The following is a 14,832-nucleotide window of genomic DNA, read 5'->3' on the forward strand; positions in this document are numbered from 1 at the left end:
GAACCCCTATAACTGGAGAGGCCAACGCATCCGCCATGTTGGAGCAATCAGCGGGAGCAAGCGTGCAACAGGGAAAGCTACCTTTATTGGCAATCATTCGCCAAATAGGAAATTATTGCGTCACGTTTCTTTCTCGCATTGTGCGTCCGTTCGAAGACAAAATTGCATACAGTGATTGCTTGACTGATTCTTTCTAAAGAAAAAAAAAATATTACTTGATTTACACTAGTAAAAGTACCTATTTTAAACTAATATATATGTATCTGACATTGAATACAGTCGAAACGGCAAAAAAGTGAATTTAAACTTAAAAAAAGGTAAATTTTAAAACCATTTCAATTTGTTTCTGAAAAATTAAAAAAAAAAAAAAGCAACAACAATGTGATAGCTTTTTTTCTAATCACCTCTCCCCTTACCTTTCGATAAAGGAACGGATGTTAAATAGCGGTCGAATGAAAAAAATAAGCTATCCAAGATCGCTTTTTACAAAAGATTCAAGCTGTTGGGCATTAAGAAGGGTTCGAAAAACATATAGTATTTGTATGGAAAAATCTTTTATTTTTTCGAATCAACTGTTCCTTTTTTTTTTCTATTAAATCAACTCGGACTTTTTATCATGCAAATAAAAAAATGATTTAAATTTGTTAATACTAAATATAAAATTCTTAATACTAATTATTACCTCAAAGTAATCATAAAGCTCGAGAAAACCTTCAATTGATGGGTCTGGCATGATTTGGTGAGAAAATGGAGGGGGGAGGGAGGGGGAGCACACTCTAACAAACTTTAATAAATTTCTTGGTTGCATCCCGAAATGACTGGGAAGGCGATAATTATAATTACATGCATGTGGAAATAATACTTTAATATTCTAGGATTTTGGAGACAAAAAAGGCAACATCAAAATTTCAAAAGAATATCTTTTCCGAGGAATAAAAATTGAGTGATCAAAAAAGATAATCCATTACAAAGGTTGCCTTAGTTGTAACTACAACTGCGCTTCTCAGTATTCAAAGTTGAAATATTTCCGTAGTGTGAGCCCTTGAACCTTCCTCATTTCCTTAACGTCTACTAAGACAAGCTTAAATTGCATTTTTAAAACGTAAATCTTGCAAAATATTCGAGAAAAGACCCTGACTTCCTAACGTCACCAAAAGCTAAAACTGACTTCTGTTTTGAAAAAGATTTGGGAGAGAACTCCATCTCCCTAAACGATACTCCTAAGAGCAGTTTTTGATGTAAATCTAGAATATTTCACCGAGATAGGCGCCTAACACCCCCCCCCCATTTTTGTAAGAAAAGTACGGATTAAGTTAGTTTCCCTTTTCTTCCTTAAATGAAGTTTTCAATTTGCTCGATAATTTTCGAGGGTTTGTATTGTCTCAATAAAAGGGCGGCAAATAGAAGAACCGCCCCGGGCGGCAGAAACTGTAGCTTCGCCACGGATTGCACATGGATGCTGTACATAGAACAGGAAGAGGAAAAATCTTAAAAGTCTCTTTTCCCAATAGTTTTAATCATTAGGTAAAATCATATGATCTAAAATAGAATGAAAAGAGACGAAATTAAAAACAGATTACATGAGATAAATCGAAAAAAAAAGAGACAAAAAGTGATTAACATTATTAGAACATGTATCTATTTTTTTTGGCTTTGTCTCAGATGCAGCAGCCTCAATGGGGAAAAAACCCTCATATGGGAAATAACTAACGATTTTGAAGTTATAAAAGTGGGCTCAAATAAGATTTTCTGAAAAGCGAAATTTCCGGACACTATGAGGAAGCTCGATTACCCCCCCCCCCCGCCCCCCAAAAAACACTCTTCAAATATGCATACAAAAATCATTGGAAAAAAACCTATTTCAAAAGTTTTTTTTAAAATAATTTTTCAGTTTTAGAAAGTGTGCCAGCAAAAAATTCCATAAACGCCAACCCAAAATTTTTAGGTTGGCGTTTTCCTGCATTTCTGCAATCCTGCATTTTACACATTATCGCAGAAAAGCAACAAATCGCATGAAAAAATTAGCAAAGTAACAAAAATCAAGAAAATTGACAGAAAAGCGGGAAATAGCGGATTCAAGGAAGAATGTAATACCTGCCTGTAAAACCAACAAAAAAGTAGCTAAAAGTTGCATTTAGGTAGCCTGTGGCTTAGGGTGGTTCAAAAATACATGTAAAAGAAGTTTCTTCTAGATACCGGGACACCCCTCAATATTTTTAGACTTGTGGATAGCAATATACTGGAAGAAGTTTAGCTTCCTATTTCAACTGAAAACGGGTGCTCAACCACCTCCCCCAAACATCAATAGTATGGGGAGGGGGGTTAAAAATACATCGAAATGAAAAAAAAAAAAAACATTGCTACATATTATAACATAACCTAGAAATATGCATATACATTGCAATAAAAAAATTATTTACAAAACAACAGCTGGAGAAATTAAATATTCCTCAATTTGTGGAATTTTCTATGATACGACTAATGTTAAATTAAGGGGTCATTGAGCACCGTCTTAAAATTTGAGTAAGAAGCTAAAACTTTTACAGTATAATACAATTAGTAAGGGTAGAAAAATAGGGGGTGTCATGGATTCTAGCTGAAAATTATTATTTTTTTTTTTTTGAGCAACCCTAGTGTGGCCACCCTGCAATAAGAGCACAGACGGTATGATTGGTTAGCTACATACAATAACGTGATAAAAAGGTACTGAGTGGGGAAGATCGATGCAAACAAGTAGCATGAAATGTTTGACTTACTGAGATGGATTAGAAAAAGTTTCCCAAACTGTGGTTCACGGACCCCTGGGGGTCCGCGAGTCTATGCCAGGGGATCCGCCGCGCTATCCAGCTAAAGTATTAAATATAATTGTGGTTTGCTCGAACCATATAGTCAATAATTAAAACCCTAATCTATATATATAAAAATGAATGTTTGTCTGTATGTCATCCATGAACTCAAAAACTACCCGGCAGATTTGGCTGAAACTTTCACCGTTTGTTATTTTTGGTACTGGAAATGTTTATAGACCAGTTCGAAAAAAAATCCGATCGATAGTTCCTTTTTTATTCCAATTTAAGTCACAATCCATTGGATAAATACGAATAAAATTATCGGCTGCAGATTTTAATTCGCGTGAAAGATCTCATTGATAAGAAGTTAGCTGTTGCCATTTTTCTTGAGTTTGAACAAATGAATTCTTTCTTTATTGTTTTATGGCTTTTCATGCAACGGGAGGATTTAAAACTTTTTCTATTTGATATTTTTAGCGATTGATTGATCTTGCAAACTGCGTGAGTACGAAATTTGAGTATAGTCACGGCTTCACTTGATACCTGGACCGATTATTATGAAATTGCTATATATATGCATTTTTCCACGGCGAAGGTGCATATTATGCTCATTGAAGCCACTCGCCACCAGGTGGCACTGCAGAGTAGCAACTTCTGCCCCGTTCAACCGATTGTCATGAAAATCAGTATAACGATGTATTTTTTTGTTGGCGTAGCAACGCGCGTCGGGTACAGCTAGTACGCCATAAAAATACAACTCATACAAAAAATTAACACACTAAAACTTGGCTAACAGTGTTTTGTTCACTAACTTCAAAAGTTCATTCTTATTAGTAAACTTGTAGAAATTTGGTGATAACATTTTTATTCCTATTTGAATTTCAAATAGAATTTCACTCGCATAGCTCAAAATAATAATGTAAGAAATGAAAACCAGACAAGAGCTCTGAAAAATATACAGAAAAATGAATAAATAAATTTAAAGGAAAAAAAGTGAAAATATTTTAGAAAAAAAAAATTAATTAACTGTGTCAAATCATTTTTTTTTCCGCGCGCGCGTCGTTGGGAAAGATGGGTAGGGAGTCCGCGAAGTTCGTAATTTTTCCGTAGGAGGTCCGCGGAGGTCAGAAGCTTGGGAGCCTCTGGATTAGAAGCCTTCGAAATGATAACTTATTTCGAAAAATGAGCTAAAATTACATAGTTTTGTCACAAAAAGTTAATAAACAACCGTGTTGGAATATCAGTCTGCAATCAACAAGAATTGCATTACTTGATGCAATACGAGTAGTATGTGGCCAGACACCTTTTGATGTTTTTAAAGTTTATAAGCACATGAACTTTTTTTCAAGCACTTCTCAAGGTTTTTTAAAAACGTACAAACCATGTTTATGACCTTCCGCCATGAAGTTCACAAAGTAATTCATTAATTTATCTTTGTTGGTAAGTCCTATCTTTTTAGGTCAATCAGAAAATGTCCTGCTTGTTTCAGTTCAGATGCACTAGGTTACAGCAGAAATTATTAAAATATTATTAAAATTACAAAAAATGAAAATTTCGAGGCAAGCAGATTTGACTGATTTTAGAAGATTGCAACAGATTTAAAATATAGGTACTTATCCAATATCCATTCTCCCGGCGAATATTGACAAGCAGACTTCATTGGTGACAAGGTATGCATAATATGTTAGTTCTAAAAATTCAAAGTAAAAGGCTACTACCAGCAGAGATATTTTATTTGGCCTCAGCAAATCATTTTTTGCTGAATTGATCGCTTGTACCATCAAAATGAATAAGTAACAAAATAGAAGTTAAAACAAGCACAAAATGATTCACAAAATAGCTGATCTTTCAAATCACCTGATGAGTAATGTCCGGTCTACTATAGGAGCTATCTTTTCGGTATTGTTTCAAGTGTCTAAGGTGATCTTCACTGTTGAGCAATTCATGGTATTTGCCATTCTAAAAAGGAGAGGAAAATATTCGTTAACAAAAACTCACAGTTGAAAAATAAAGCTTTTTTTTGGAAAATAACGTTTTTTACTTCAGCAATTTATGATTTAATTGCAATAAAAAACTAGTATTAATGAACAAACACTGGGCACGAAATCGCCGTAGTGCCTAAATATTTCAGGATAACATTCTGTAGTTTGAACTATGAATTTTTTGCATACTTGTTATCAGTGTTGCAATTAGAAAAGTGTTTGGGGAAACTCACCAAAAGAAATATAGGTTTGAAAGTGTTGAGGAAAGCTGCTTCTGCGCTCAGACCTAGATAAAATTTAAAACTGTCTGCAAACTTAAAAAAAATTCTCTAAAATTTTCTGCAAAAAATAGCTGTACTTCTCCCAAATTTTATATCATAACCAACTGCAAAAATGTCAAGTTGAAAGCCAGTAAAGTACCATAATAAAAACAGCATATTTTTTTCAATTCTATTTGCTCCTTTTTCAATTATTAATTGGGGGAACTTCAAAATTGTTGACCAACATTTATCGCTTGCCATTGAGGTGTAATAATACAAAAATCTGTTTTAAAATTATCAAAATTGTCTGCGAACTCTGTTTGGGTGTTCGTCTATATTATCTGGGTCTTCCAACGCTCATCCAATGTCAGGTCTCCTCTAACATCCACTCGAGACCCTTGGCCACTGATGGAATGTAGGGCTCGTTTAGGCTCAGGAAGGGAGCGACACTGAGAATGGGACAGAGAGAGGGATCAAGTTTGATTGAAAACTACGATTGAAACCTTTACATTTTTCATAGAATCCTTCAAATACAGCTCATGTATTATGATGTGTCTATTTTGTGCTCAATGTGTTCCAGGAGGGGGGTCACACACGGATTTATGGGAGTGCCAGGGGTGACCAGCATCCTCAATATATTTGGGTGGATTTTGAATTCTTTTTAAAAAATGTATTCCATCAGGATACAATTTTTAAAACAACTTGTATTTTCTCACAGCTACAATGCAAGTTCAATTATCTGAAATCAAATCTAAAATGCAATAATATGCAGTTTATTGTGTGACCTGTCTGTACCACACATTGCCAGTGCTAGAGAAATTGTGTTACGTTCTAAGAATGCGAGTATTTTTATCCATTTGAGTTGAAACAACCATGAAAAAGAGTAAAAAAAAAAAAAAAAACACATCTATATTGTAATATATTTTTACTTTATCAAAAACCTTAACAACTATTGCAAGTTCTTGCAAATTATTCTAGGAAATAATGCTATAAAATTTTCTTTGAAATCAACTAAAACCAGCACGTTAATGGCATTTTTCCAAAATTAACCAAAGGAAGGCCTTCGGACCTCCTGTTTGTCCTGGGGAATACCCCGCCCCCTCCGACCCCAAAAACACCTTAAAACATCCTTGATACAGCGAATGAAAGATAAAACAAGACAAGAAGAAAAATAATTTAAAAATTTTTAAAATTTTGGATGCTGTATTTACTTCAGTACTATTTTTAGGAAATCGAATCAATTTTGTTCTTTCTTTTCTTTTACTTCAATTGGCAAAATTTAATATGAAGTACTGTGATCGTAGTCTTTATACTTACAGCTGTGACATGTGTGTGTGTGTGTGTGATTCGCAGACGATTTCAGTTACTCACCAACAGATATTGAGTTATGTTGTTAACTGGAATTTCATTTGCTCGAAACGTCTTCTTCTACTCGAATCAAACAACCTCAGCAGAGGAAGAGCCAGGCCTGGATCTACGTATCCGCAGACCAGGAAATGCAGGAGGGTCCACGCTACTAAAAGGGCCCATGACCCTTAGTGGCATAAGGAATCCAGTAGGCAGTTAGGGGCCCTGCTAACTTTTTGCAGGGGGCCCAAAATTCATAGATCCGGACCTGGGAAGAGCATTAGTTAAAAAGAATATTCCTTTGAAAATCAGGAAAAAAACTCGGCGAAGATTTTTCATTGTCACATGTTAAGACTTCCTATGCGGAATAATTCATTGGCGATCACTGGCAATATTGATTAATGTATGTTAAATTGAGCTGAGCAAAAGATTTCCAGATAAAGTAACTATAAATAGCTATCAAACTTCATTGAAATTATGCGACGCTACGTATTTTTTGGGGACATTCAAACAAAAACTTTCATGTTGGCGACTAAGAAGCAACTTTGTACTTGCTGTACTTACTGTCCGCTCTAAGATAACAGCCGCGCGGACGCGTCGTTTTTTCTAAGACTTTCTAGCATTTCACTGAAGTGCAGTTCACTTTGAAAGCCTTCTTGTATGCGTAAAATAAAATATAACAATCGTTCACGGTAATTTCCAACCACAATTCCTTTATTATGAACTGTCCCACTCATATTTTAATTATGTTAATGCACTTATTAATGTATACAAAGCTGTTTTTCAAAGTATTATAAGAGCTATGTAAATTGAATTATCAACTTGGTTCAAGTTAATCTGCCCCTTAGGGTGAATTGAGAGACTTAACTGTGTGAGAAATATGATGCAAAGAAAGTTATTTTAATAAAATTAGTTTAACTTTGAACTAAGTTAGAAATATAAAATGCCTAAATGTTCAAAAGCACATAATTTTTATTTCAGTGCGCAACTAGATATGTCAGGTGGATGCGCTAGATAAGACCATGTAGCCCAAAAAGGCCACCAACTTTCTTTTATGCAGGATAGTCCAAGTTAGCTAGATCGTGATTTTATCGTCCTCAGAAAACCTAACTGATGATAAAGCGTTATCAACTAGCAGTTTGTTATCCACTGGCATCAGTTATCACAAAAAAAAAAAAGATAGAAAAAGACTTGTTAAATTGTGATGATTTTATTTTACAGTAAATTTCCTACTTCATGGTTTACTGTAGGCCACAAGAATGAAAAAGTTAGTTGTTCTAGAAAGCCTAATTTATGTAATTGAAGAGTTCAAAAAGAAAAATGTCGTTGTGTACCGTTACGTTTCTTGTAAAAACCCTAAAATAGTAGGCTGCAGCCCAATAAGGCCATGACTGGCATTATTAGGACTCCGGTGTCCTTATTAAGACGCAGAAGAATGTGGTGGATGATAAGATTCGGTTCTGCATATGTTGCGCATATGAGCACGAACTGTAAATAGGAGTGACCAAAAAGCTGAAAACAACAGCTAAGCAGTGTGCGATGATTGAACTTGCTCCTTTCCCTTGAAGTAAATATGGAATTTATTTGATAATGCTTCTGAGTTTATCAAATTTGGTTTAATGCGTTTTTGAAAGCCATAAACAATTTAAAAATTTGTTTAGTTTGATAGTACTTTTTAACGTGTTTTTACATTTGGCTTTATTGGTAGGCTTTCCAGATTTTTGAAATGTTCAACCGAGATACTGGATTCCCCCCCTCCCGCAGCGAGTATTCAAAAGGGTATACCCCCACTGTTGGTTGGTTTATAGTGTGTTTTAGAGCGCAATTCATTCCCAATGCTATGAATAAATGGTTATTAGTTATGAGTCAAAACTAGGGTTAATAAATGGTACATGACGCAAGCAGATGCATTCAAACATTTCATTTCCTACAAATAAATATTTTTAAGTTACTTTTGTGAAAAGAAAAGCTTTAAATGAGGAATAGAACAATATTTACATGTTCTTTGCATTGCTAGGACTTTAGTAGAAGGTCTTTTCAGTTTTTAATCATGTTGTAAAAAGCCTCAAATCCTTACAAGCTAATTCGATAATAATTTTACAGTTCTATGTTACAAATCTACCTCAGAGCCAGATTATCGCCACATCACATAATTGCTACTTTACAGGAGATAGGAAAAATATTTGTCTGGCTCATGCAAAGGATAGGGCGCGCGCTCTTTTAACACAGATGAATAATTACATAGGATTCGTTTTTGAATTACGCTTGCATGACTCCATGTGGACTAAGATTCTACATACAGTCCAGTAATAAACAGAAAATCGCAGTTTTTGAACTTACGTCAGTCCGGTTCTGAGGTACTGAAATGAAAAAGTTACTATGTAAAAAAATCCTTCATACTTATTTTTAGACTTTTTTGGTCACCTGTAATCAAATTTACCTTTTACCGGGACTTAAAGTAAACCGACCGGGATACCGGGATATTGCTTGAAATCCGGGACTGTCCCGGTTAAACCGGGTCGTCTGGCAAGCCCACATAGGTGACCTGTGATCCAGCTTATTTTTTGTTAGTTTCTTCATGTGTCATGTATGATTATGACTTTCAAAATATTATAATTTATGCGTGCTCTTTTTGTACTATACCTAGTATGAATAAAAACTTTGAAAAGATAGACTGAAAGTCAGGCAAAGTTATAACTTTTAGAAAACGGAGGAATCAACTATGGCGCATAGAAAATTCGAAAGGGGAAATATGTACAATAAGATAGCGAAAAAAACTTTCGGTTCTCATGGTATTGTGCTAAACCTTTTTCCACTTCAGTTCATAGCGAACTCAAACTCTGTAAATAGCAATTTAAAGGTAATCTATATCATGTAAAATTCTTCTTTAAAGTGTGAAATTCTTAATCCGGATTCCAGTTACATGAAAAAAGTCCACTTATGATATTCTACTAAAGGGTTGAATTTCGGATAAAAAGAAAATAAAACGGCTTTGATCCAAAACGCCCCGAGAATCATCTTTTCATATCCTAAATGAACAGGCGTGGCTCTAGCGTCATAAAGTCAGTAACCTATGGGTAAAATGCAAAAATAATCCGCCATTAGTTCTTGAGCATCGGCGATAATGTAAGTGTAATATAAGGGACATTGGTCTCATTCAGTTGGTCATTACTTACTAGTTGAAGAGGACGTTTATGAACTAGTGAACCTCTTGATTTTATTGGCATATTTGACTCATGGGGCAGTAAAAACAATAATAATTCATTACTAAAACTTATAAAATGCTGCTGCAGTCATGGAAATCATCACAAGATTTCGGACATTTTTTTAAAAACTTCTTACAAAAAAGGTGTTGCAATTTCGAGGGCTTTACAAAGCAAAATAACTTCACAAAGTTTTACGAAAAAAAAAAAAATCAACGTACAGGCATAATATTAATATAAGATTGTGATACAATTTTTATTTGAGGGAGTTATCATACTGTTTAATGAATGAGAGAAGTTTTAACTAATGAGTACTTTGGTGAACTTAATCAATAGCATCCAACTTTACCCAGAAGAAAGAGCTTAATTAAGGATTTTTTCGGATAAAATGTGTTTATTTTGATTAGCTTTTTTGTTTTCAATTTTTTCCTTTTGAGAGCGATTGAAGACTTCTTTTATGGAAAAAACTGATTTGCTTAAAATATGCTACTATTTGCTTTTTAAGTATCTATTTCACCAGACGAGTGAGGTATATTTTGTTTCAAGAAATCAGTTTAATATGGTAAAAAGGTGTGTTGGACTTAATTTGCTGTTTTAGATAATTAAGAGAACATTGATTAGATACTAGAACGGGAAAGTAGGCTCATTTAGTTCCGGACAAAACCTTGTTTTTCTCTGGAAATTAATTATTCCAGACTAGTGTCGATATTTCTAAAAAAATAATGATAATTTATTGCATTAGTTATATTATGTTAGATCTGTGTACTAATCAAATGCTTTTAAACAAATTTTATTGATTTGAAAATGTTCTTGAAGTTGTGAGTTCCGCCACGGGTTGAAGTAAAACTAAATAACCGAATAAAAAAATAAAAAAATAAAGCACTGAGCAGGTTTATTACCGTTCATTAATGATAATCATAAACAGTGGCGTAGCGTAGGGGGGGGGGGCAAAGGGGGCACTTGCCCCGGGCGACACTTTGCTAGGGGCGGCAAATTCTGCAACACTATAATAATATCGAAAAGGCTTTTGCTTTTCTTTTTTTTTAAGACGGCGTTTTGCTAATTTTTTATCACTAAATCAACATCAAAATGTTATTATTATTATTTATTTATTTTTACTATTCAGTTTTAACTTGTCTCAGGAAATATTTCTCGTTGAGGCACGAGCATGAAATACTGGATACTGACATGCATGCGGACCATTATCACTGGCGCTGACAAAGAAAGACGAGAAAAGAGAGGACAATCTCGTTGGAGAGGATTATAAATCACAAAGATCGACAAGCAGGCAGGGCGGACTGGGTCCCCCAAGAGGGCGCCAACCTCAACTACCAAAGGGCACGAAAGAACTGAGGTTCAAGGGCGCAAAGGTATTAAAGGTGCAAAAATTAACGAAAGCGTACAGGTTTGAGCGCGTGAAAAAACGAAGGCGCACAGGTTCAAGGGCGCCAAAAATAGATAAATAAAGTAAACGAAGTCGCACAGGTTTGAGGAAGCCAAAAAAAAAAAAAAAAAAAAAAAAAAAAAACGAAGGCACACAGAGGACGTTCGAGGAGGGCGCATCGGCCCCTGCAAGCAGTCACTGCCTTAACTAACGTGATTGCGCCTACACGTGTTTCCCTTGACGGGACTAAAAAACCTTATGCGCCCTCGGTTTTTTTGCGTCCTTGTTCCTGAGGTCCTTTTGCGCCCTCCCCTTGAACCTGTGCGCCTGTTTCTTTTTGCGCCCTCAAACACGTTCGCCTTCGAGTTTTTTTTCTCTTTTTTTATTATTATTATTATTTTTTTTTTGCTTCCTCAAACCTGAGCGCCTTCTCTCTTTTTTGGCGTCCTTGAACATGTGCTCCTTCGTTTATTTTTTATTATTTTTTTATTTTTTTGCCCTTGATCCTGAGCGCCTGTTTTTGCAGTCTCAACCCTGAGTGCTTTTTTTTTTCGCTCTGGAACTTTTTTTTTTTCATTTTATTTCATTTGTGCCCTTGAACGTGTGCGCCTTCGTTTTCTTTTTTTGTACCTTCCCCTCGAACCTGTGCACATGTTCCTTTTTGTTCCCTCAAACTCGTGCGACTTTTTTATATTTTTATTTGGCCCATTGAACTTGTGCTCCTTTGTGTCTATTTTTTTTTTTTTTTTTTTTTTGCGCCCTTTGAGAATCAAGGTTGGTGCCCTTTTAGGGGGGCTAGTCTGGCTCAGGTAGAAAGATCTATTTTTGGGCCCAAAACGTAAATTTCGAACAAAAAAAGAACTATTCATCGAATTTTTTTCGAAAATGGCTATTAACCTTCCCAGCACTAACTTACATAAACTAAAAATTTTAAGGAAATCGGTCCGGTAGTTTCTGAATTTACTCTGTAAATATGCATTTGGATTTTGAGTTATATTTATATAGAGAAGATATTAATGCTAAATTATAGGCACGCTTAATTTCATTCGTAATCTTCAGTGCGATCGTAATTTCAACAAATATACATAATCCGGGAAGGTTTGTGACTGAAGATCTGTGATGCGACTTATATGCAACATAGGTGCTTCAAGATTTTTTTTTTAAATTTATATTTATTTCATTTTAGTTATTTGTTTATTTATATTTATTTTTGGTATTATTATTATTTTTTTTCAGCCTGAACTTTTTCTACCAATGCTCATCTTTTTAAACTTTTCTCCATTCCCCCAGAAGAATGTTAACGATTAAAATAATCTCATCAAAAACAACCCTGTTGTAAAAATTTCCCCGCCAAGAAAACCTTTAACTTTTTCGCACAAGAAAGAAGGCCTTCATCCTAAACCCCAAAACCCTCAGCCTTAAAAAGTTATTATATCTAGTTTGCCCGCCAAGTATCTGCCAAACTATCATCTCCTCCTTGTTCTCCTCTTTCATCACATCTACTTCCGTTAGAACCTCCTCCCACCTTCAGCTCTTCAGAAATATGGATAGATCTTTTAAATTGTTTATCCTGTTTGGCAGGAAGCTTTTTGCTCACCAAGCAACCACTTCACTTTGAAAAGATTTTCGCCAAACAGGATAAACAATTTAAAGGATCAATCCATATTTCTGAAGAGTTGAAGGTGGGAGGAGGATCTAACGGAAGTAGATGTGATGAAAGAGGAGAACAAGGAGGATGATAGTTTGGCATCGTTTTTCTTTTTTGTGCGGAAAAGTTAAAGGTTTTCTTGGCGGGGAATTTTTACAACAGGGTTGTTTTTGATGAGATATCACATCTTTTTGCATTGATATTATTACTTTGTCTGGATTTTTAGAATTGAGACCTTCAAGTCAGAAACTGTTCAATTGAAACAACCCTGTTTTGTGTTTTTAAGGAACAATAATGGCAAGCCTAATTTTACGTCAAGTTATTTTCTGACCATTTAGATTATATGTTCGTTTTGCGAGAATTGGGCTGTTTAAATTTTATTGCAATCCTTGTATCCTCTCTGTTGCATAGAAAACTTCTTGGACAATAAAATACTATACTTTAAATTATATTGTTTTCTAGTATTTTACAACTTCGCAATAAATTCTATTAGTTCCTTTATTTGACGAATTATTCAACATTTTCTTGAAGGTTTTTTAAAATGTTTTACAGCTTGCGGGCTATTTAATCTAGCTTTTCACTTTTTATTTTATGACTTTTTTTCTTAAATCGTATTTACGTTTTCAGTTTTTTACGTTTAATGGGATAATTTTAATTGTTTGGAGATTTATCTTTCTTTTGATGGAAATCTTTGTCTTGTTGAATGCCTAGTTTTGTTTAAAAGTTCATTAAAAAGACGAAATAACGCATGTTATTACCAAGCAAAAAAAAAAAAAAAAAACTTAGCCATTAAATATTTTAAACTTGAAAGTGTCAGAAGAGCTACACAACTGTACTCGACGTCAAATGACGGATATTTCAAATTTGCCACAGCGACTGCGCAAGATGCACGCGGACTTAGCTCTTTAAAAGTCTAGATTAAATTAATTGCAAAAATTTTGTCCGTTAACAAATTACTACAAAACATGGATCCACACACGTATTTCATGTATTTTCAATTCATAATGTGTTATGTTTGTGAAAAATGCATTAATTTAGAAAATAAGCAAACTAATAAAAAAGGGCTATTTTTCGCTTTCAATTATAAAGTAAGATGTATCATATTCATATGCGTATAGTTTCATTTACTATGTCACGCAAAATATTCTAATGATTTAACCCCAGTTTAGCACCGACATTTAAAATTTTTCCCCGCTTAAATATATCAAAACTGAAAAACAGGGGGAAATTTTGTATCGGCAAAACTGAGGCGGGGGGGGGGGGGGCAGCATTCTAATCTCATTCATTAATTTGTTTCTCTGCTTAAATATTAACAAGCAACATGGAATCTTAAAACAGAAAGCCCAATGAGCTAACAAACAACATGGAATCTTGAAACAGAAAGCAAAATGAGCGTAGTCCGCGCGCACGCGCAGTCGCTGTGGCAAATTTGAGATATATCCGCGATTTAAAGTCTAGTTGCAACTGTTGGATCTGTTTAGTCTTGATTGAATTTCATTTCCTAAGGCAACTTTGAACAACTGTTAAATCTGTTCTAACTTTGCAATTGCAGTCAGAGATTAACAAACCCTATGAGCTGAGAGTAAGTACATAAGAATTTTAAGGAAATTAGTGATTTTCAATCTTTAATTTCTCCAGCCCATGATGTCTCTGGGAGTTGAATTTTCGTATGTGTACTCAATGGCCCCCCAAGAATATGTATATCAAAAATCATTACCATAGCCCCCCTGGGGGCTGTAACAGAACCCCGGGAAGGTACAATTTGGGGGGTAAAAACGAGGGGGAGGGGGTCAAATGGCACAAAAGGCACGTCAGTAGGGCACAAGGAATGTGTGTGCGAAATTTCAGCTTAATTCATCTTTTCGTCTGATTTGTAGCCTTGTCAAAGAATGCGAAAACATTTTTGAACAGCGATTTTCTAACTTGAATTCCTCCTCCCCCTGACTGTCCTGCGCATTATTTTTTGGTTTATGTCGTCAGGGTTCACTAGAGATTGAGTATACCAAAAATCAGCTTCAGGGATCTTCATGGGGCTGATATACAGAGGCGTGAAAAACCCAGACAAAAAACCCAACTTGTTCTGTCGTGTTAACTGTTCCTTAGTCGCTTTTTTCTTTCGTCTTTCTTGGCGGTGGATTTGCTTTTGTTGGCTGCTGGCGTTTGGTTCTCTTGGCGGCCGGGACGCTCTCGCGTCCCATGATGCTCTTTCCCACTCCAAA

At 35.1% G+C, this 14,832-nt stretch overlaps 1 protein-coding gene across 3 annotated transcripts in view; it reads right to left on the bottom strand.

Moving 5' to 3' along the window:
- The window catches only part of LOC129217464 (uncharacterized), a 287,483-nt gene that overhangs the window by 6,646 nt on the left and 266,005 nt on the right, over positions 1-14,832 (bottom strand). For all 3 annotated transcript variants that reach the window (XM_054851768.1, XM_054851767.1, XM_054851765.1), the window contains exon 3: positions 4,647-4,748. In XM_054851768.1, the coding sequence (XP_054707743.1) occupies positions 4,647-4,748 (102 nt within the window). The remainder of the gene's footprint in view (positions 1-4,646; positions 4,749-14,832) is intronic.

This window comes from Uloborus diversus, chromosome 2, assembly GCF_026930045.1.
Source record: "Uloborus diversus isolate 005 chromosome 2, Udiv.v.3.1, whole genome shotgun sequence".
Taxonomy (NCBI): Eukaryota; Metazoa; Arthropoda; class Arachnida; order Araneae; family Uloboridae; genus Uloborus; species Uloborus diversus.